Source organism: Nipponia nippon, unplaced genomic scaffold (genome assembly GCF_047370975.1).
Source record: "Nipponia nippon isolate SJK-2023a ecotype South Korea unplaced genomic scaffold, ASM4737097v1 scaffold_14, whole genome shotgun sequence".
Classification (NCBI taxonomy): Eukaryota; Metazoa; Chordata; class Aves; order Pelecaniformes; family Threskiornithidae; genus Nipponia; species Nipponia nippon.
Genome location: NW_028262330.1, coordinates 10,127,879 through 10,149,710, shown reverse-complemented (window position 1 = coordinate 10,149,710; position 21,832 = coordinate 10,127,879). Strand labels below are relative to the sequence as shown.

The 21,832-nt window shown below is 40.0% G+C and overlaps 1 protein-coding gene across 3 annotated transcripts in view; it reads left to right on the top strand.

Moving 5' to 3' along the window:
- OGFOD3 (2-oxoglutarate and iron dependent oxygenase domain containing 3) overlaps positions 1-21,832 on the top strand; it is a 46,903-nt gene that overhangs the window by 10,103 nt on the left and 14,968 nt on the right. For 2 of the 3 annotated variants that reach the window (XM_087751253.1, XM_087751251.1), the window contains exons 5-8: positions 5,999-6,063; positions 6,660-6,716; positions 12,486-12,639; positions 21,106-21,229. In XM_087751253.1, coding sequence (XP_087607379.1) covers positions 5,999-6,063; positions 6,660-6,716; positions 12,486-12,639; positions 21,106-21,229 — 400 coding nt within the window. The remainder of the gene's footprint in view (positions 1-5,998; positions 6,064-6,659; positions 6,717-12,485; positions 12,640-21,105; positions 21,230-21,832) is intronic. The other variant, XM_087751252.1, reaches the window with a different exon arrangement.

The following is a 21,832-nucleotide window of genomic DNA, read 5'->3' as shown; positions in this document are numbered from 1 at the left end:
GTTTTATTTTATCTCCCATTAATACTTCTGCTAGCAGTATAATTTGTGACTTCTGAAATACAGTTGACGTTTCGTATTATTCGGTTTAGTTATTTATAGTGCCTCTCTTGAACTGATTTTTGTCTTCTCCATCTGGAAACAGTTACTACAGCAGAACTGCACAAGTTTGACTTCTGAAACTAATTACAGTGGTTCACCACATCATGTAAAGACTGGTTTTGTGTAGTGACAAAAAAATGCCATGTAATGTCTTAAGTAGACCTTTGAATAATATTCTTTAAAAACAAAAACAAAACCACTTTTCTTTAACAAGCACATCTATTATAATTTCTTTCCACCGTCTTTGTTCTCAGGATGTTTTTGTGTATGAACAGAAGCTATTTCTTGAGTATTTGTAAACACAGCCACTTCTTTAGGCCTCTGCTGAATTAGGGCATATATTAGCAGAAAAGGAAAAAGGTTTCAATGAAAAAATGACTTTATTGTCCTTGTGATTGCTGAGAAAGACCTGCAAAAAATATAACCCAAGAAACTTAAGCAGTGCTGCCCATCTGAAACAATAAATTTAAAAGACTTAACATTCTCTGTTCAGTTCTGTCAGGATCTCTTGGATTTTTTTTTTCAGTTCTGTGGTTGCGTAAGTTGCCACTTTGCCTAAATTACTCTGCCTGTTGGGACCTACTACTTAACTCCTGTCATTAGTGCTGTCAAGTGGGTTTCCTACCCTGTTCTTTTGGTACCTACATGTGATTTTTCATTAGACATCCACAAAGAGGGATTAGAAGGGCAGTGTATAACACAGACAGCTTCACGGGTTTGGACCACAGAAAGCTAATGTCCAGCTGGGGAAACTGAGACAGAGAAGGCTTGGAAGAGACATGAGGGGAGGTGAACTTGCTGCCCGATGCACAGAGCTGGGCAGGGGTCCTGAGCTGGCTTACTTAGACAGCAAGCCAGAGTATCAGACAAGTATAAATCCATCATCACATCATTTTGGAAGCATCATTGCGAGGTTTTATTTTAAAGGGGAGGGAAATGGGGGGGGGGGGGGGGGAGATTCTATTGCTGCAATAAAATAAGCCTGTTAAGAAATCTGATGTCCATTGAGAACTCTGGGCTCTGATCTAAGCCTTCTCACATTTCTCACAATCTGTAAATGTGAGAAAGTTATTGCATGCTATTACTCCTTAGGGAAAGGTGCAAGAAGAAAGTTGTGTAGTAGTGCATTGAGGCCTTATCCAAAATAGTGTATAAACACTGAAAGATGCTAAAAACAAGAGCTGACCAGTGTTTCTGGGAGATCATGTTTAGGAGAAGCCTTTTAATACAGTCTCTTTACCTAGTTTTTTATGCCTCTCTCCCTCTTGTTCTGCCATTTTCCTCTTTTTCAATGTGTATGCTTGTGTATTCCCTGTGTCATGGAGTGAATCTCTTCCCAACAGTGCTATCTCGGCTCCCAGATGTCATTAAATACTGATGGGATGTGTGGTGATGATGTATAGATGAAACTGTCTTTCTTCATTTGAGCCTTTTAGCCTCTTTTCAAATCTCTTATCTACAAGCATACAAAATGTTTCAAGTCTTACTTCACCTAGCTACGTCTCCTGTATGCCTCTCAAGCTTCAAGCCTGTTGAATTAGGTCTCGCTTGTTGCTTTAAATTTCTTAGGCTTTAGAGTGAATAATTCTGTCCAGTTATGTCTGTTCTAAGACTAATTTTTTCCTTAAAAAAAAATCCTTAAATAACACCTTGTTTCTGTTTAATTCTTTTTAATTCTCTCTTTAGCCACTTTGATCTCTCCACTATTCCAAATAAAACTTCTTCAGATTTCTACTGGGATGCAGACTGCATTTTCATTCTCTGATTCATTCTCTCCGATTCTCTTAACCCCTTCTTAAGCGACATGTCTGATTGTTTCGGGTTTGGTTTTGTGGGGGTGTTTTTGTCTGTCATACTTCTTATATTTTGAATTCACGGAAATGGATTTGTGTCTGTGTCTGGATATAACTTAATGATTTAAAGACCTAAACTTGCATTTTGTGACTCTCAATTCTCTCCTCCCTTTGTTTGCTGCCCTTTCTGCTTCCTTGGAGGACTGAAGTATAGCACAAGAGCTTGTTTCCCTTTCCATCCTTTTGTGTTGAGAAAGACCTGGCAAACATCTGAATTATTGAAATCTCCCAGGAGTCATGCCCCAGTTGTCATGCTGAGCTTTCTTATCTTCCTTTGTAACTTTTCCTAGATTTATTTTTACTTATGCACACAGACACAGAGTGAGCCTAGAAGAGGCCATTGTAATCTTCTAGTCTTAGCTTTCAGCAGGATCCAAACAGGGGCATCTTTTCCACCAGTGTGCTGCTTTCCCTTGTACCTCTCTGTCTCTGTAAAATAGTTTTACACTCTGTTCCTTATCCACAGAATGCAAATCTCATTAGTTCGCTTGATGTTTGCCTCAGCTTAGGTTTTTTTCTTCTTTATAAAGATAATGACATTTCCCTTTCTTCCCTACCTACTATTTTCTTGCACATTACCCCTGCTTGCATTACCACTTTAGTCATGACTCATTCATTCACGTCTCCGAGGGTGCTGCCATCGTAACATCTCTCTAGTGTAAATGAAACAACTCATTTACTATCAGATCTATTGGCATTTATTTACAAGCCCCAGAAAAGCAATCCCTTGGTGCAGCCAGTCAGCTGCAGTCTGTTTCCTTTGTTGCAGCAAAACTGGCAGGAGTAGCCACCTAGACCTCCCTTTTGCAGGGGGAAAATTAAATTTCTTAGTCACTAGGAGAAGCAAACAACCCGTGTAGCTGTGATGCCAAGCAAGGGTTTCTGATGTGGGCCCACCAACCCATGCATACAACAGTGGTTCTGCGGACCATATCCCTCCTTATTCTGCTTTCAGTCCTGCCAGCCAGACTCTGAAGTTCTCAAAATGCTGTCAGCTCTGCCTTCTCCAGGGAGAAGATAAAGCCTCTGCATAATACTTGTCCTATCTCAGACCTCTACTACAGGCTGCATGGTTTTTTCCTTCCTAATTAGCCTCCTGATAGCACTCAGGAAACACATACTTGAGAGGAGTGAAAGACATACTTGGCAGTGTGTCTTCCACTTTACTTACAGCTGTGTGTTGGTGTGATTATCTAGACATAACTCTAGGAAGCTGGAGCGGAACTGGCTGTGTCTAATCTGTATCTAGTGTAAACTTGTACTGGACACCATAGCCAAATATTGTATTTAATTTCCACAGTAATGACCTGTGACTCCAGCTGAGCGATGTATAAATTAGATTGGTTCCACTTGTGTCTCACAAGTGACCAGTAACTTTTAAGAGGCATTACCTTAATGTAACCCTGGCCCCTCTGCTCTCAGGATTCAAGCAGGGAAGGGTATTTAAAGGTGCTGCTGTTTTGAGTCTGTGTAAGACTGCCTGCAGCGACAGCCGGTTTGATGCTGCCCAGGAATCGATGCCCATGCCGAACCTCCATTGCTCTTCCTTCTTTTCAGCTCGAGTGTGTGAGCATTCCCGCAAAATTGGGGAATATGGGACAAACAATACTGAAGGTCCAAAAGAGCATATATTTGTGCTTTATTTTTTTTGAAGGAAGTTCAGTTTCCTTTCTATAGAAGTTCCGTAAACCAGGACATTGGGGTAGCTCTGTTGAACAGTCTCTTGGAAATAGGTGTGTGGATATGTGTGTTTGCGGTGTTCCTGCCATCTTCAGATAAACTTTGTAGAGCTTTCGGCCTGGGAACGCTGACCTGAACGGCAGGCTGACCCTTGATCAGATAGCTGAACTGGAGTAACGGTGTTGACACAGGCTTCCACCAAGGTATTCTTCTCAGTGTAGGAAATGATGCTGAAAATGTTTAATGTTCTGAAATGGCAGAGGCCAAAATAAATGTGTTTCAGTTTCTTTCCAAGGTAGCTGTTAAACAAATAGCTCTGTGCTCATGTGTAATCAAGTCCTTGTCTATGTTTGGCACTCAGTTGTTTTCCTCTGTTTGAAACAACTCAGAAGGATATTTATTTTTCAGGTTCCCTTTTCAGTCTTCTTCATCTGTCTTTTCTAGGCTTTATATCATAGCTATTATTTTTTCAGCTATGAATACCTACAGTTCTTGGGGGTGTCTTTTATCGATTCATTTGGTCATTTTGGATCTTCCCAACTGTAATTATCTGGTGCTTGAAGAGTGAGAAGAAATATGTACATTTGGAAAGCATGTTGAAAGTATTTGAAAGGCAATTTGTTTTTAAATTAAATTCATCTTTTCAGATGTGTCCTGCTTCTTCTCCTTATAATCTACTTTAGCATGATCACAAGCATATTTTTGAAGCTACATGGGAGCAGTTTTACTTCTTCGAGCTGTAGCTTAGGTTATTGTACAGAATCAGGAAGCAATAAATGAAAATATTTTGCTTCTGAAGCTTGAGTAAAGCTTATTAGGAGAATACTTGTTTCCATAGCAGTCCTCTGAAGTTTTTGGAGAACTTCTATGGGAAGGGGACGTCTGAAAAGCTCATGCTATGTCCACTTGAATAGCTCGTTACTATATATTTTTAAAGCTTTCTTCAGGGGTAAATAGAATGATTTGGGTAGGTTTATTAAAAGGAGGTTATTACTATCTCTTAAAAGGCGACTTTAGTGGAGTTCCCCTGATTCAGCTCTGAAGCTCAGCGCAATTGAGCCTGCAGCACTTTTCTTTTGCTGAGATTGTCATAGGTGTCTTCCTCCAAGATGATCCAGAGGAGGAGGGAGAAAGAAAAGCGCTTTGAGACGAGAGGTGAACGTGAAGCTGTATTGCTAGCCTGGCATTGCCGCTCTGGCGCCTCTGTGCGCTGGTGACTTGCTGCTGCTCCTTCACCAGCCTGTCTGTGTTTGGGTGGAGATACGCAGTGGCTTCAAACAGTACTGTTCCAACCATGCCCAGAAATTCCTCTTGCTGGTAAGATGGAAGCTAATTCTTTCCAGGCAGCTCACCTAGTGGTGTTGTTATTGTTTGGATTTTTAGACTAATGTGAATGGTATGTGGTTTATCAAGAAATGCCAAGTTCCGAGATGAGTGCTTTTGCCTGGATATTGTATATCAAAGATGTCATGACTTTGGTGCCGGTCAGGTTAATTAACTGTTGCTACTTGATATTTCCAGTACAAAAAAAAGACTGCTATTAAAAAGTCATATTTTTAAATACTGTTTAACTGATGCAAAACAAACGTGTTTTGTGGACAGCAAGGGACATAACAAAAGTGTACTTCATTCCATTTAGAGAAATAATTTAAAGTCCTGAGAGGTAGTTCTCTATCCTGGCAAATCTGAATACTAATCTTTTTAGCTTGGTCTGGAGCTCAGTAGACGTGTTTGGCTTGAATCGGATGAAGAAATGGATTGAATTTTCATATGTAAAAACTTTTCGCTCTTTGGTTTTCTTTTACAGTGGTTTAGAAATTGGGGGGAAAGGAAGTTTGGCTCTAGTAAGCCTTAGAATTATAATTGTTCTTTTAAACAGACTTTTATGGCTGTATTAAATATGAGAAGTATACAGGAACTCATGGCGAAGAATTTTTAATAACAAATGTTGAGCAATATAAATATTAGTGCTGCTATTTGAGCACTTCACAAATATTGGAAAATTAGTCATCTTTGTGTGGAAGGGAAATGCCTTCAAGAAGGGGTCCAGGAACACGATGTCTTACCCCTAGCCCATGGAGGAAGACTCTGGCAATTCTGTATGTCAGACCTGAATCTCATGAATAAAGCACAGCACTGCTATTCCCAGCACCTTCATCTTTTGTGCATCTATACAGCAAACTGAGGGAAGCCTGTAGTTGTAAAGTAAGCACTAGTATTGTGAACCCAGATGCTAGAAACTAATATTTTTACTTGGGAGGCTGTGGAAAGTGAGACCCAACTTGGGACAGGTATTAAAGGTCATAGTTAAATAATGATAAAACCATTTCATGCTCTTTTTCCTACTTTTTTGTTTCTTTTCCCAGGCATCAATTTTGGACTTGCACTCTGGAGCTCTTTCACTGGGGAAGCATTTTGTTAATCTGTACAGGTAAAATGGGACTGTGGCTTGCTGCCTCTTGTTATCCTACGCCTTCAGTGCTCAATGCCTCTTCAGATTTCTCAAGCCCTGTGGGCTGGGGTTAGTAACGACAAACTGTAGAAGTTTTAGATTCACCACAGCTTTCGTGACCAGTTAAAAAGCTTTCGTGGCATGAAAACCAATCTCTTGTTGAACTGGGCTCTTTGAAAGCTATCATTACCTTTATTTTCAGAGTTCTTCTTGCACCAGTAAATAATAGTATTTTCTTTCACAGTTATAGTCTAGTTTGTCAGCAGTGGAAGAAATGAAGTAGTCTGAACTTTTAAAAAAGAATTTGAATCTATGTGCTTGTTTTATTATATGGGAGGGGATTTTTTTTTTTCATGCCTGGGGAATTTTGTTATCAGTTGCCGCATCTTGATCCTTTAATCTTTGAGCAATGCTTTGGAAGCATCACGCTCAAAAGCATTTGTAGGATTTTTTTCGTATTGTGTTTTCATTTATCGATTGTGGGTAAAGCACAGATGGGGGTGAGAATGCATCTTGGTATTACTGAGGCAGTCTGATTCAGCAACTCCTCTTTTAACTGTTGCTTAATTTTTCAGGTACTTTGGGGACAAAATTCAAGACATCTTCACAGAAGAGGATTTTGCATTATATCGGTAAAGACTTTCAATAACTGTTGAATGAACCACAAAACATAACTATACTTTTTGTAGAGTGCAGGTTGGGAGGGGATTGTCCTTTGGATTCAGACATACAATTGAATTTGCAGCTCAAAATAGTAATCTCTGAGAATTAAGATGCCTTGAGGAAAATAAGTAAAGGACCTTTTGGTGACTACCTGATAAATAACATCTGCTGCTTTGAACTTAGCCGCATTACCAATGTCAGGACAGTACTGGTGGTGTCAGTGTAATCGAATGATGGCGGCACGACACATTTCCATTTCTGCGTAAGGGTTGATGCCAGCCCTGCAAGCAAGGAGAGCTGCTTCATCCGAGTTCTGTGGTTATTTGCGGGAACATTACAGCTGGGATGTAAAATCCTTTAGCATTAACTCCTATTGCACACACATTATCCAAGAGGTGCTGTGTTAAATGATAAAGACAATCCTATGCTATTATTACATTAGAAACTTGGGTTTTTTTGGGTGAAGAGTAACAAAACATTAAAAATGGTAAAGCAGGAAGTGGAAGGATTTCAAATTACTAATGGTCTGGCCTGAGAAGCAGAGCATACTTTCCCTCGAAGAAGCCAGAATATGAAATAGGGCTATAATGGAATAGCTTTGCCATCTGATGCTTTTAGCTTTCTTGTAGACCTGCTTATATGCTTAACAAAGACAACAAATGTAAGGAGTTCCATGTGTCTGCGAAGGTGCATGGCCAAAGTTTAGGAACAAGCATTCTTTATTGACTAGACACAATAACTCTGTAGTTATGCACTTCAGTTGCTTTCTCGTAATTTAAAATGTATCTGGCTTGAACATTTTAACTCTTTCTTTTTTTCGTGCCTTTGTGAAGGAGTATGACCTCCCTCAAGTGGTGGAAGTAGTATTAAGTAGCTAAATAGTTAGCTATTAGTTTTGTTAGTATAGTAATTTTTATTTGTCTTAAAAAATTAACCACTTAAAGCTTATTTCTGTTCAACTATTTTTAGATACTGTTGTCTTCATAGATGAATTCCTTTAAAATGTGTTTACTTCTTACAAAAATGAGACGCTTCCTTGATTATTATTGAACTTTGACTGTGCAAAGAAAATATATAGTCTCTGACTTATCAAGATGGTGGGGAATATTTTGAAAATAGTCTTTGTTTTGTCTTCCATTCTGTAGAAGATCAAAGAATCTGTAGAAATAACATGAGTGTATGGAGAGAGTGTCTTAGTAAAGCATATTTGTTTCATATTAACAGAAACATTCAGATTTTTAATAATTTTTATTAATTTCTGATCTGTACACTGTGAGATGAGACAGCTGCTAGGCAATATCAATATTCCATTGATATTTCATGCCAATATAGGGGATGTTTCAGTCTGCTGGATATGAATCTAATAAAATATATTATTAAATGCTTCTGTTCATATTAATGGCAGTGCTTTAACATGGGCTGCAGTACCTTATGTCCTTCATTAATGATTTTATGCTATTCTTGGGAGCGCTTATCTTCATTACTTTCACTTGCCTACCAAGGTCAGTTTAAAAATATATTTAGTCATTTCTCTCAAGAGTGTAATTCATGTCCAAGTATTACTGATGGCAACAATAACAAATCTGAGTAGGTGTTCTGAGCCAGGAGGCTGGTTTCTAAACTGTCTCTGTCAAAATTATGTTGTTTCAGAATCAATTATGGTTTCTAGGCTGATGCTTTAACCACCATCTGCCAAGCGTATTACAGCTATTGCTCTTGTTTCACATAATAGATGCATCTTTATCCAGAGGAGGCCTTTAAATCTGGATGCTTGGTTTGAGGGTTGTGACTTCAGCAGAAAATGGCACTATCGAAGATTTATTCCAAAAATCTTACAACTTACTGAGGTAGAGACATAGAAGGATCAGAGGAAGAGCTGATAGCTTGCTTTCCCCCTTTATTCGTTCTGCATGTGTGATTTCTGGTAAAACTTTCTGGCAGTAGAAGAGCATTGCTTTGTCTGCTTCTGCTGCCTCGGGTGCTTTTTGCTGGGGACAGCGTGGAGATGCTGACAAGCGGGCTGGAGAAGTTGTGTTGTTTTGCAAGGCTTTGAGTGCTCCTGTCATCATACTTGCACCATGCTTTGCAGTGACTCCTAACAGTGCGTTTGGTTTTTTTTTTTGCTGGTCTGGCAGAGCCTGTGTCTTACAGAAACTTTTCTGTGGCACTTTTAGTTCTCTTACTCAGTCCTTTATGCTCCTGACACATTAAGCTGGCAACTTTGCAACCTAGTGAACTTCCTTTCTCTTAAGTTGCATGTTCCTTAGACTTCTAGCTACTTCATGGGCTTTTTTTTTTTTGATTCCGTATCACCCTAACTCCAAAACGGATTTCAGTAACTGCTTTTATAGAAGGTGGCCATATGTTCTTTTTAGGGAGTTCTGTCCTGCCTTTCCTGGAGGCTGGCCTGTGCATTTTGATATTATCCAGTGACTGAGTGCAAACATACAAGGACTGCTGCTGACAAATTCTGGGAGGGATTCATTTTTTACTTGCATTATTGACTGGATGCTGTACTCATGTTTATTGCTATAGCAGAGCTCTGTTTAGTGGAGCTGATCAGTGCCAGGGTACACCCTAAGCAGTCTGAGTGAGAAAATTAATGCTTACGTTCTCCAGCATAAAGAAGGATTTTCTTTGTAGCTCTAGTACCCCAGAGCTCTCCCAACAGTCTTTGATATATGGGGGACATGGAGGAAAATGTATGAAGAATGAGAGGGCCAGGATGAAGAAGGGAGGGGAGGCTCCTGCCTGAGGCTCCGGCTTCTGGGTGCATATGAGAAGTGGCTGAGGGCACAATGTGGCTCTTACTGTACCGGATCCAAGGTAGCCAGAATTTCTGGGCTCATTCATTCCTTCCTTGATAGCACCTTCTAAGCTGAAATTTGGCTGATCTTGTCATGTCATTTACGTATGAAGTACAATGCATTTGTCCTTAAGTATTTTACCAATAGACTATATAGGCTGTGTCTGGAATAGCAGGGAAGGGAATGGAAAGAAAAACTTGCAGTCCTGGTATTGATAAATGTTGAAATGGCCAGGTCAGTGGAAAGCAGGCTGTACAGAAGAGTTTTTATAGGCTAAAAAGTGACTTTATACTATTTTTGAAAACAGCTACATGCTGTATTTGGCATACATGGCACAGAATGAGCTGAAGTACACAGATGCATGTGTTCAGATACATCCTTTACAGGATTCTAGGGAACACTTTGATCATTAAAAGAAGTCATGCCTTTGCTCCTACTGCAAGGTAAACACTTGATTCACAGCATAGTTACTGTTGAGTTATTTTCCTTTTCTTTTGAGAACCTGTTGGCCAGCCCAAACCAGGTAGACTTTTGGTTGCTGTTTTTGTCTATTGGGAAGAGTTGAGTAGAGCTTTGCTTCCTGCTTGGTTTGTAAAACGTGCAGTCTTGCCCAACGCCATTGCACGTAAGTCTCAAAGAGGAGTGAGGCTTTAACGGAGCCTTATAAACACCAGACAGCAGATCTTAATAGAAAGCTTTTAAAAGTGGAAAAGGAATCAGCCTGAAAGAGGAAGCAGTACTGCTTAGAGAGCAATACAACTGCTGGAGATTTAAAGTTGTGTCAAGACTGTGGCCTAACTGCTTCAGAGTAGATATATTCCAGCTGGCTGATGCAACTGGCCACCCAGTGTCAGAGCCAGGGAATATGCTGCTTTCGTATTTGTGGGTTAGGCTATTAATTCTTCTGTTGGGTTGTTCAAAGTGCCAGCTGCCCTCGATTCATGACAAAGTGAAATAAGTAATTTGCATTTAATGCTTTTTAGGAAACATAAGGCAGCCTCTGCTGAAGTCCTACTTCTTGGAAAGAAAACAGAGAGAAAGATCAGGCTCTTACAGGCATGAGAGGAAGGACCTGTAGATCCTTTCCTGATTTCAGTTTTACAAACTCTACCACAATGTAGCTCCCATCTTGAAACCTCAGTTCACGCAGCCACGTCAACACCTGAAAATCTCAGCTCAAAATTCATTTAATGGTTTTGATATTTCACATGTAAAATAGCTTGAATTGACCCCTAAAGCTTAGACCCTTAATGTATAGTGAGACAGGTTAAAAATCAAATCTGTATGTCTGGTTTTTGTTTTTATTTTTATTTTGGGGGAGGGACAAGATGTGAACAGAATGAATATTTAGGATTTTTTTTTTTAGTACTTGTGGAAATGGTTTAAGAGGTGACTTTCACAGCCTAATGCTGTAGGTCTGGTTTTAGTTCTGTCGCTTCTTTTTAGTCACTGTTTAAGTTCCCTGGAGAAATACTTGGGAAAAACTTCCCTGAAAATTATGCTGAAGTTCAGTACTACCCAGTGGAGAAATAAATGTCTGACGCAGAAAAGATGCAAAACTACTAATGTAATTCCATGCACAACTTCAGAAGTGTGTTCACTCAGAGTATCTTGTTTGTGTGCTGCTTTTGAAGCACTTAGGAAGGAAGAAAAGGAAGACTAATGTAATGGCTAAGAATGTGTTAAAATTGGGAGAAAACAATATAAAGATTTTAAGAAGTGTAGAGGATTACATTTTAAAAAAAACCCAATGTTTTCATTTCATCTCATTGTGTTAATGCGTTCTTTGCGGTTTTTTAAATTTCCTCGTAGCTAAATACGTACTAGCTGTATGTGCTTACTGGTGGGATTTGCCAGCGGTATTCCTCATTAATCACAAATCTCTTCTCTTTCAAAGCGGTGTTGACCGAACTAAGGCTGGCAGTTTTAGATGTTCCTGTTCTAGCCCTGTGCAGTGATATCTGTCCTGAAAGATGGATGCTGCTATATAACAGTTCTGTATAGTAACACATGTGTGATTATTCGTCTTCATAATCTTAAAAATAAAAAACCATGTTCTTTTCCGGTCTCCCAGGACATACAGGAATAGCCAAGGTAGAAATAGTTTGGTTGAATCTTTGAAAATAGTTGGGAAAGACATCTTGCATTCATTTTTAAGGAAAATCTGGTTGTGATATCAATACATATTAGACTGGATATTAGGAAAAACTTCTTTGCCAAAGGGCTGTCAGGCCCTGGCCCAGGCTGCCCAGGGCAGGGGCTGAGTCCCCATCCCTGGAGGTATTTAAAAGCCGGGTAGATGTGGTGCTTAGGGCCATGGGTTAGTGGTGGGCTTGGCAGTGCTGGGTTAATGGTTGGACTTGATGATCTTAAGGATCTTTTCCAACCTAAACCATCCTAGGATTCTGCATGTTGACTGAGAACCCTGAGTTTCATGGTGTCAGAGACTTCGCTGGTTAGTTTAAATTAGTGTAAAAATAGTTGAAGTTGCTTCAGAGGCAACCCTCTATGAAGGTACAACTTTCTAGTTACCTGATTTGGATTAAAAATTTGTATGTGGAACCCTTTTATTTTTTCAGTAGTTAATAAACAGTGGAATTTTTCAGGAAAAGAGACTGTTTACACAAATTTTAACACCTAGGCCATAGGAGACAAATAGTTTCTTTCTCTTGATATTATGAGAATTAAATAAAACAAACCAACAAACCCCAACCCAAAATACTGGGAGTTCTCTCTTTTTTTTTTTTTTTTTGTGTAGTAGATCTCCTTTATTTAAGACAAAATAAGAGAGAAGGCATGGGTGTATGTTCCTCATGATTTATTAGCTGAAGAAGCTTAGCCCTGAAAAAGCAGTAACTGTAAATGAAGGAGAAGCGAGAAGAAGCAGGAGAGAAGTGTGTCACTTAGCATGCTGTGTTGTGTTCTTTGCAGTGATGTGAGACTGAGAATTCAACAAAGGATTGCTCAGGCATTTGGTATCAGCTCTGCCTCCATGTACCTGACTAAGCCAACGTTCTTCTCGAGAATAAACAACACAGAAGCCAAGACAACACACGATGAATACTGGCACCCACATGTTGACAAGGTAAGTAGGAGGCTGAGATGGGATGCGAATGTTTCCCCTAATTATTAGATGACTCTGAAGTCATTTTGCATTAAACAATCAAACATGTTTGAAAACTGGTGCTTGTAAAAATCCTTTGGGGGATGAACCTAGTGGAAGGATAAGTGAGTTTTAGAAACATAGGCCAGTACGCTCCTTTTTATTTTCTTTTCTCTACTTTTAGTTCTGCTAGAATTAATAAATTAGGTGAATGACTACTCAGTCTCTTTTTGTCAGATTGATAAAATTGACTTGCACCTGCAAAGTGTTTCAGTTTCATCAAACCTGTGTTTCCAGTTAGGGTATTGCTCTTTCAGCCAGGTCTAGCGGGAGCTGGTTCAAAGTGGTCAGTCGGTCACTGTTGTTTGTTGATCTGAGTCTCTTGATAAATGCTTAAAGTTTATATTTCAGTTATATGTGAATTGAGGCTTATTTACTGCATGTTCTTCAATGGGAATATGGTACTGTCTTTTAATAATTGGATGTCTTGTTGTTTTTAGAATGTAAATATCATGACTTTCTTTTAACTGCATAGTCTGCTATCTGTAGGCTCATAGCTTAATACTTTGCATTTCTCAATGGACTTAAATGATTTGGGATTGGTATTGAGTCTATTTCTGAATTTAACTGAGTTCAAAGGTTCCATGCAGCATAGCAGAATACAAACTAATGATGGAAGAATCAAATAGGAAAAAAATTGGCTGAGGGACCTGGGGTTGTTTAGTCTGGAGAAGAGGAGGCTGAGGGGAGACCTTATTGCTCTCTAAAACTGCCTGAAAGGAGGCTGGAGCCAGGTGGGGGTCGGTCTCTTCTCCCCAGTAACGAGTGACAGGACGAGAGGAAACGGCCTCAAGCTGCGCTAGGGGAGGTTTAGGTTAGACATTAGGAAACACTTCTTCACCGAAAGGGTGGCCAAGCATTGGAACAGGCTTCCCAGGGAAGTGGTTGAGTCTCCATCCCTGGAGGTATTTAAAGAACGGATAGATGTGGTGCTCGAGGACATGGTATAGATGGACTTGGCAGTGCTGGGTTAACGGTTGGACTCGATGATCTTAAGGGTCTTTTCCAACCTTGACGATTCTATGATTCTATGAAAAAAAAAAAAAACCAAAAACTAACCCCTCCCCAAAACACCAGAATACCCACAGTTCACATCTTCAGCATTTAAAAATCAGAGTCACTCTAGACTCATGGATCACCCAAGACAGAACCAAATAAAACTTATCCCATCAAAATCTAAGTTACGCCTCAGTGCTGAAGTCTGTCTGTGGGTAGTGTACCTTGAAGTCTATGACCTGAAACACCCAAGATGAAAAATCAAACAGAGAAATATTGAAAATATTTTCTGGAAAAAGTCAGTATGAGGGAAGTGTAGTGTCTGGTGTTGCTCACAACATTGATGTAAGCTCCTGTGCCCTTTCTTGTCATGTAGGCAGAAGCAGCTTAAATTTAGAAAACATGGTGACAGTGATGATACCTGATACAGCCACTGTTCGAAAGAAGAAAGTAATGCAGGGTGGAATTGTCAGTCACTGATATAAAAAAGATGAGACCAGCTTTTGGATGCTTCTTGTTGAAAAAGCTGTGATGTAACTGTTGAATAGGAGTAGGCCTAGGACCAGAGGGGCAGGGATGGTTTTGAGGTGCGAGTTACTTTGGTGCTGGTAGGAACTGGTTGTAGGGAGCAAATTGTGCTGGTGGGGTTCATGAGAATTCTGTCATGTGTTGCACTCACTTCTGAGAGACACCAAATAAATTAGTGATTCTGGCTGTGTGAAGTGCGATAAATTCATAGGTTCCTCATAGTTTTTCCACACTTTCAGAAAATCAAATTTGACTGCCACAAGGGAAGAGAAAGCAGTAAATTTCAATAGCTGATGGCTATTTTCTCCACTTTTTTCTTTCAGCCCAAAAAAGGGTATTTTAGAATTTCAGACCCTGATTTATTGCTATAATGAGATTTGTGTCTGCATTAGGCTTGCCAATATTACCTTTAATCTTTCCTGCATGTGTTTTCCATTGGTAAATGAATAAGGCGGTTGGATAACCTCACAACTAAGTGTTTCTACCTAAACCTCTCCTATAATGTACAAGTTCTGTCATTTAGAAGCAAATCTGTTTCCATGAAGAGAATGTGTTCCCTTTGTAGAAGGTGCTTCTCTGTTAGGGCACCCTGACAGTGCCTGTGCCTGATGGACAGCAGGCTAGCTGTCTTGCTGGTTTTATCCATCTGTTTTGTCCACATTTTGTTTATCTTGCAGGTTGTCTGTTCAGGGAGCAGATACATCAACTGATTGGCCTTCGTTTTTTTTCTAACCTACCCCTGGTTTCAAAAAACAAAACAAACACAAAATGTGGTCTCTTAACCTTGCTATGCATAACCTAAACCTTAATAGTTTCTATACTGAATAACTGAGTAGTCTGATTTGTGACAGCAGTGCAGAGATAATTATCCCAGTTGGGGCAGTTACCAAACACCTTGTTCATAATCACATAGAATTTGCCCCCACCCCCAATAGCATACCTGCTGTAAAATATGAAACTGTGACTTATGCTAAATTTCAAGGTATTTTCTGAGAGAAGTAGTGTTTAGGTAACACTGGGAGTTAAAACTGTAGCTTGTCCTGTTTATTCTATATAAGTAGTTTGAACATTTTTCACTTCTGTAGCAGGTGACTTCTGCAGCCAGTTGTCTGTATTGGGAAAGCTAGAGCATTCAGGCCACTGAAGTGCTTTTTGTCTGCGCCTTAAACTTATGTTCCAGGTTTGAGCGAATCTTTTAGGCTGGTTATTTTCATTCTTGTTCAAGAGCGTTCTTGCAGTAAGGACTGCATGTGAGTATGCCGAAGTTTGGCCACTGTCTGTGCTGTCGTGGCAGCAACATCGCATGCTAAGCTGGGAGCCTTGTGTGGATCAGTTCCCTTTCATTTTTGGCCTGAGTGAAGGGGCTTCCTGGGTGCTGTGCAATAGAGACCTAGAGCAGACTTCTTGTAAGTGCTTTCTGAGCTCATGACTGGGGGTCCATTTCTTACTCTTTGGGCTTCACAAAGCAAACGGGCAAATGCTGTTGCCAGCGCAGAGGGTGTGAAGAGAGATGGAGAAGCAACTATGGGCTGGGATCATTCTTGTGGAAACTGCCCCAGCTTAGTGGTTCATCCCTTCTCTAGGATAAAGGACTTCAGCTATTGCCAGGTAATACAGTTACTTCTGTGGTTCAAGTGACAGCAGTTTGCATTGCCTGGTTGCAAATTCAGAGTTTGAACCAGGCTAACGACGCCTTAAATAGGGTCTGATAGAGATATATCCTTGATCCTGGTCACTTCATGTCCATCATGAAAGGCCAAATTACATCATCATGTATCATTGCTACTGGACACTGGCTGCCTTCACTTCTGGTACATCGTTCACTTGAATTGGCATCAAAGGATTAATTTGAAGCCTTTCCTTGCTGCACAAACAAGCCTCTAATTCCTCTCTCCTCTCTAATTTCTGTTTGTGTGTCAAAAGGTCTGGTATTTTCCCCTTGAGTGCAGTTGGAACAGAGCTGTCTGTGGATGTAGCATTCATGTACGTGTTTGCCAAATCAGGGCCTACAGAAAATGTTACAGTATGTGTAGAATGCATGTCTGCATATAATTTTAGCCTACTATAGGTATACATTATGTATATCTGTATCTATATTGTTATGTGCTTAGAAAGAGGTAAAAAATAAGTATTTATAACTGATCAGGCTAGGCAGGAGACTGAATTCAAACAGAAGGTCAGTAGGTCAGAAAATATTTCAGAGAGGGCTAAATAGGATAGACAGGTTGTGTAGCTTCACAGACTGACTCCAGTGCAGTCAGCCTGCCTTGTATTTTAATTTCTCCAGCAAACTAAGTTTCACTTACCACTTCCAGACCCCAGTTCAAAGCAAGGAAAAAAAATGCATTTCTCTTGATCTGACGTAGGAAATACTTCCCAGATAAGAGCAGTAATATGCTTATGTGGCCTCCAAAACAAGAGAGAATACTAGGGAGTTGAAGACAGATCAATAAAACTCAGCCTCTTAAATATTTTGCTAGTTTGTTGGATGCTTTGGTGTTGTATCATTATTTATGCTTTCCCCTTGGAATAGAACAAATCACTTCATGTATTTCTGCATAATAATTAAACGGTGGAAGTTGCTTCTAGAAGACTTCAGGATTTTTTCCCCTGCCTCTTTCCAAAAGAAAGGTAAAGTTAAGCCTTTGAAAAATGAATCTGACGCTTTTTTTCCCCCAAAGTCTGACACTAGCTCAGAAAGGCTTCTTGGAGCAGACAAATACCCCTCTTGCCTTTTTCCCTATATTGCTGAGTCTGTTGCGATTATATTTCTCAACCTGAATATCCTTGGTTTGGAAGATGTGAACTGCATAATGGAGTGGCACAGATCTGTTGTGTCTATATGAGGCTTTGGGGTTTTTTGCCTAAAATTTATTTGGTTTTTAGTTACATAGGAATGGAAACCCTGAAATCACCCAAATGACTCAATCCTGTTGAATTTATAAGCATCTAAATCAAATAAAGAGAATGTTGGCTTAAGATGTGGAGTTTCATCTTGGATGGAATTTGTTTGGAACTGAGCCTTTCAAATGGCAAATGTCTGATTTGTAATGGAATTGCTGTTGCACGCTCAACTCTGACAGCACTATGGTCTTATAATGTTCTCTAATAGAACTGATGCCGGAGATTGAAGATTTCTGCAGTCCCCTGCCTGGGCGAGGATCCTGTCATCCTTCACAGAATTGTCAGGCTCTGCCATAAGATCGGTTTTTGTTTGTTTTCCTTTTAATTTCTTCTGTCAGAGCTATTCCAGGACTTCAGTGCAAATTTTCTTTTTTTTTTTTTTTTTTAGCCTAAACTTGTTCATGATCAGTTTATAGCTATTTTTTGTTCCTCCCATCCCCATGTATTTATAGGTATCAATCATATCCCTTTTCAGCCTTTCTTTTTCTAAGCTGAACAAGCCAAACCTTCCAGTCTCCATGTTGTCCAAAAAGCGGATTCTTTGCCCGGTGTGCAATAGGCCAATATTCACACACTCGGGAGAGATGTTGCTTATTTCAAGTTTGCGCTAAGCTGAGCGCTTGGTGGTTTCCCACAAATCAAGCACCCCTTCGTACAAAGCTACAGCGTGTTTATCCTGCTATGTGATTAATATAAACCTGCCCAAATTTACACTCATTGGCTAGTGATTAACATTTCATACACTACTGGTTTACTGCATCGAAATTAGCCTTGCTCGCTATGTAAATAAGCGCGCATGCTCCTCTCAGGTGGGGGGGTCAAGGCTTTTCGGTCCTGAATTGAGTCTGTGGTCACGATCTCCCCTCGCCACATTTACCTTTCACCCAGCTACTGCAGTTTTATCAGACTTCGTGCTTTTCTAGCCACCATCCAGTCTTTGGCACCGAGATGTTTCCTTTTATCAGTCTGTTAGCTCTTCTTCAAGGGTAGAGCCATTAGTTTTCCACAGTTCGTTACTTAAATACTCTCATATCTTTTAGCTCCCTCCCAAATTCCTTTCCCAAGGCACAGGTGGTTTGTAGTTTTGCTCAGTGGAAAATTCTGCTTTCTGCAGGCAATCATCTGTACCTGGGCTATGCTCTCCATCTCCCTAACCCTTCTAGCAGCCCTCTCTCCTCTGGCTGTTGAGGCTATCGCTGATAGCAGCTGCTACCTGTTCTAGCAGGCTTTTTGCTGTTTTTCTTCCCCTCGTGGTGTTAGACATTTAATGAAATACATCAAAAGATCTTACTTCTGCCTTAGGACAGCATCATCTTTGAAATCCGAGGAAGCTTATTCTTGAGTCTACTCAAACCTGTTACCTCAGCTCACCTACAGCCCTTGGCAATTCAGAGATACGCTATTTGGTGTCTTACATTGGCTGTTAAATAGATGCTACCAATATAGAGAGGATTGGAAGTAGCTATCAAGGCTATTTTTGTGATTATCTGCACAAAGAAGTAGGTAGAGGCTTACAGGAAAAGAGCACTTTTGACTCTTATTTCTGCAAGACATCACGCTAGACCTGTGCTGATTGGAAAGTGAATACATGTTTGTATTTTCTTCTGCCATGAAAAGCAGAGGATGCTGTCTTACGTATCTGTCTTAGTAACTGCAGGCCTGTTGCATATTCCCACGACTGTTTAGTTGCATGTAAACATGTGTCCCTCAGACACCTAAGGGTGTCACACTGCTCAATGTGGCTGGCTAATTGTGACAATTACTTGTATTTATAATAATAGCTTTTACAGAAGTATCCTATAAATATCATCATGAGCATCTACCGTTGACTATTAGCTGTGTTTGACTTATTTGGGTAAAGGGTGCTCAAAAAGAGCCCACTAACTGTGTGAAGTATCAGGCTGAATGGAAATGCCTGCATTTTTCTATTGAATTGTTCATGAGGAGCTATAGAAATCTGATTTGCTGCAGTGTGCCTGTATGGCTTTATCACCAGGTTTTAATGACAGCTTTTCTCACTTAGTTTGAACTTCTGGTTCAATTATTAACCTTTCTGGTACTGGAAATCATTACCAGGGTAATAAATACATTCGATATACCTGGGGCAGCTCTAGCATTTTAAATAACCAAGTATAATTTAGTGCCTCCTTTCCATAGTGTTGCATTTCTCAGGCCTGGCTGCCTTCTGAGAGTTAGTAATGAACAGGAACAGAAAAGCCATTTTCCATTGCATATTTGGTTCCCCAAATTAGTCATCTATAGAAATCAGATGTGTTTAGTTAGGCTAAAATGGTTTGTAGTCAGCTCTTGAAAGTTCAGAATTGGTAAAGCCACCTTGGAGAGGATGGAGAGTGCACTGAGGGAGCAGAGAGTGCTGTACCACTGAAGAGCTTGTAAAAACAATTTTAATGCATTAAATTTGCAAGTATGAGTTGAACAAACTTTGCTATGCTAATGCCTTCACTAGCCAGAAGACTTCCTTGAAATGACTGGAAGTTTTATCACCGAATCAATGAAGGTGAAAGTAGTTTTGCAAAGCTGATTGCGTGAGGAGGGCTGGAGAACGGCTGTTTTGAGGTGCTGCAGTACCACGGGCTCATTAATTCCTCTTTATTGCCTTGTATTGCTGCCAAGGTTTGGGTAAATATGGGGAGAAGGGGGTCACCAAAACATGTCTCTCATTCTTGTGATTCGGACTGTGTAGTGCAGCACGTCACCAGATTTGGCTTTTTTCCTTTAAGCCCTTATGGTCAAAAGAAATAAAATGAGTACGAATGAAAACATCGTCCTATTCCATCTGCTGCTACATTCTCTTTAGTCATTGCCCTTACAGAATAATATGTACAACTGCTGTTGAGCCAAAATTTAACTGGCACTACTGAGTGTAACTTAAAACAAAATTGGAAGTATTTAGAAAACTTCTAGGTTTGGAAGTAGCACCTACCTCTAACAGTCACCAGGTCAGTCACAACACTACAAATGCTGTACATTTATACAGCCCTGCTGTGCTGCACGTTTCACTGTTTGACAGTGTAATGCAGAACTTGATTGAGTTGTGATATACCGTAAAGAAACTGGAGAATACAGCCATTCATTTTAAGTGTATTTTTAATTGTTGGTGACATGTAGATATGCAAAGGAAATATCTTCAGAATCAGCTGAACTCAGTGTTAAATATTTAGATAGCTTCACTCTGAGCGTTAATATATAGCATTTCTTTTCTCCATCTTCAACATACATATCGAGCCAAAATAATACTTTAAAAGGAAGGAAGTTCACCCTGTTGTACTTAAATGGGGTGTTTGGTCTGTAGACTGAGAAGCAGCAGAGACTTTGAAAGTCATGTTTGAAGGTTTTTAAACAAAACACGTATGGAAGAGAGTAGAAGTTCCTCCAACAAATGCGTGCTTACTTGGAAGGTCTGATTCGCTGTTACTGTGAAGCTCCTGCATGGTAGCTGGTGAGAGAGTAAAAGGTGAGGCTTCCAGAAACCTATGACCATGGTTAGATACTGGGTGGGATTAATGAGCTCAAGGCTGGTCTTGGGTCTCATTAACCTTAGGGTGAAATTTTATCTTGAAATAGTATCAATAGATCTGAGCCCTTCTGTATTTTTGCTACAATGCAGAGGTGTAACTTCTGACACTAGTTGTTTTTTGCTAGCTGTTTAGTAGAGTTAGGATGATAGAAATCAATAGGAGCACTTCTTTAATTATGGAAACCGTAATAATAGAAATAATAAACATAAAATGCTAGTCTTGTATGTAGTGTATGTGTAAACATAATGGACTAATAAACATCACTTCTAGAAAAGAATGTTCTCAATTTTCAGAGACCCCTTTATTAAATACGTGAGAACTGGAAAATTAGGAAAAAACCATCAGATCCATCTGCTAATTATTTCTACTCTGCAGAGATGAGAGTAGAATTTGGTAATTTTTAATGTTGTCTTACTCCCAGGTAACTTACGGCTCTTTTGACTATACTTCACTGCTCTATCTCTCTGACTACACTGAAGACTTTGGTGGTGGACGGTTTGTCTTTATGGATGCAGGTTCCAACAAGACGATAGAGCCCCGAGCAGGTAAGAGCCTTGGTTTGCCTGCTTTGGGGCAGGCCAAATTGTGCTGTTTATTAACTGGCTGCACTGGCAGAGGTAGTGGGACTTCGTTTTGCGTCAGCAGTAACTGTGGAATAAGGTAGCATTTTTCAGATTGATTACATAAAGTAGAGATTAACAAAGGTGAAGATGTGGCCACAGTTGGAAACATCTGGAGTTAAGCCACACCAAGTGACTTCCTTGAAAGCTGCAGGGCTTAACTGCACTCCAGTTATGATAGCCTAGCGGGTCACTGTGCATCAAGGGCAAAGATAACTGTGTGACTACAGCAAATCCAAAATAAAGCGATTTAGACTGTCTGGCCTGAAATTCCTTTGCTGTTCAAGGTGGGGCTTAATACCCTGTAACTGCTGTGGGCTGGGTGCGAAGATGATTGATTACCACAGCTCTGCTAACCGGCAGTAACGTGTTGAACCACGGTAACTTGGTTAGAAGTCCATGCCTGCTTTCAGTAGATGTGACAGGGATGAGCATTCTGATGGCTGTCAGTTATACCTAAAAAAGCCTGTCCTTTAAGGCTGGTTTAAGATTCTTCTAGTAAGTGGATCATTTGAAACTAGAATTACC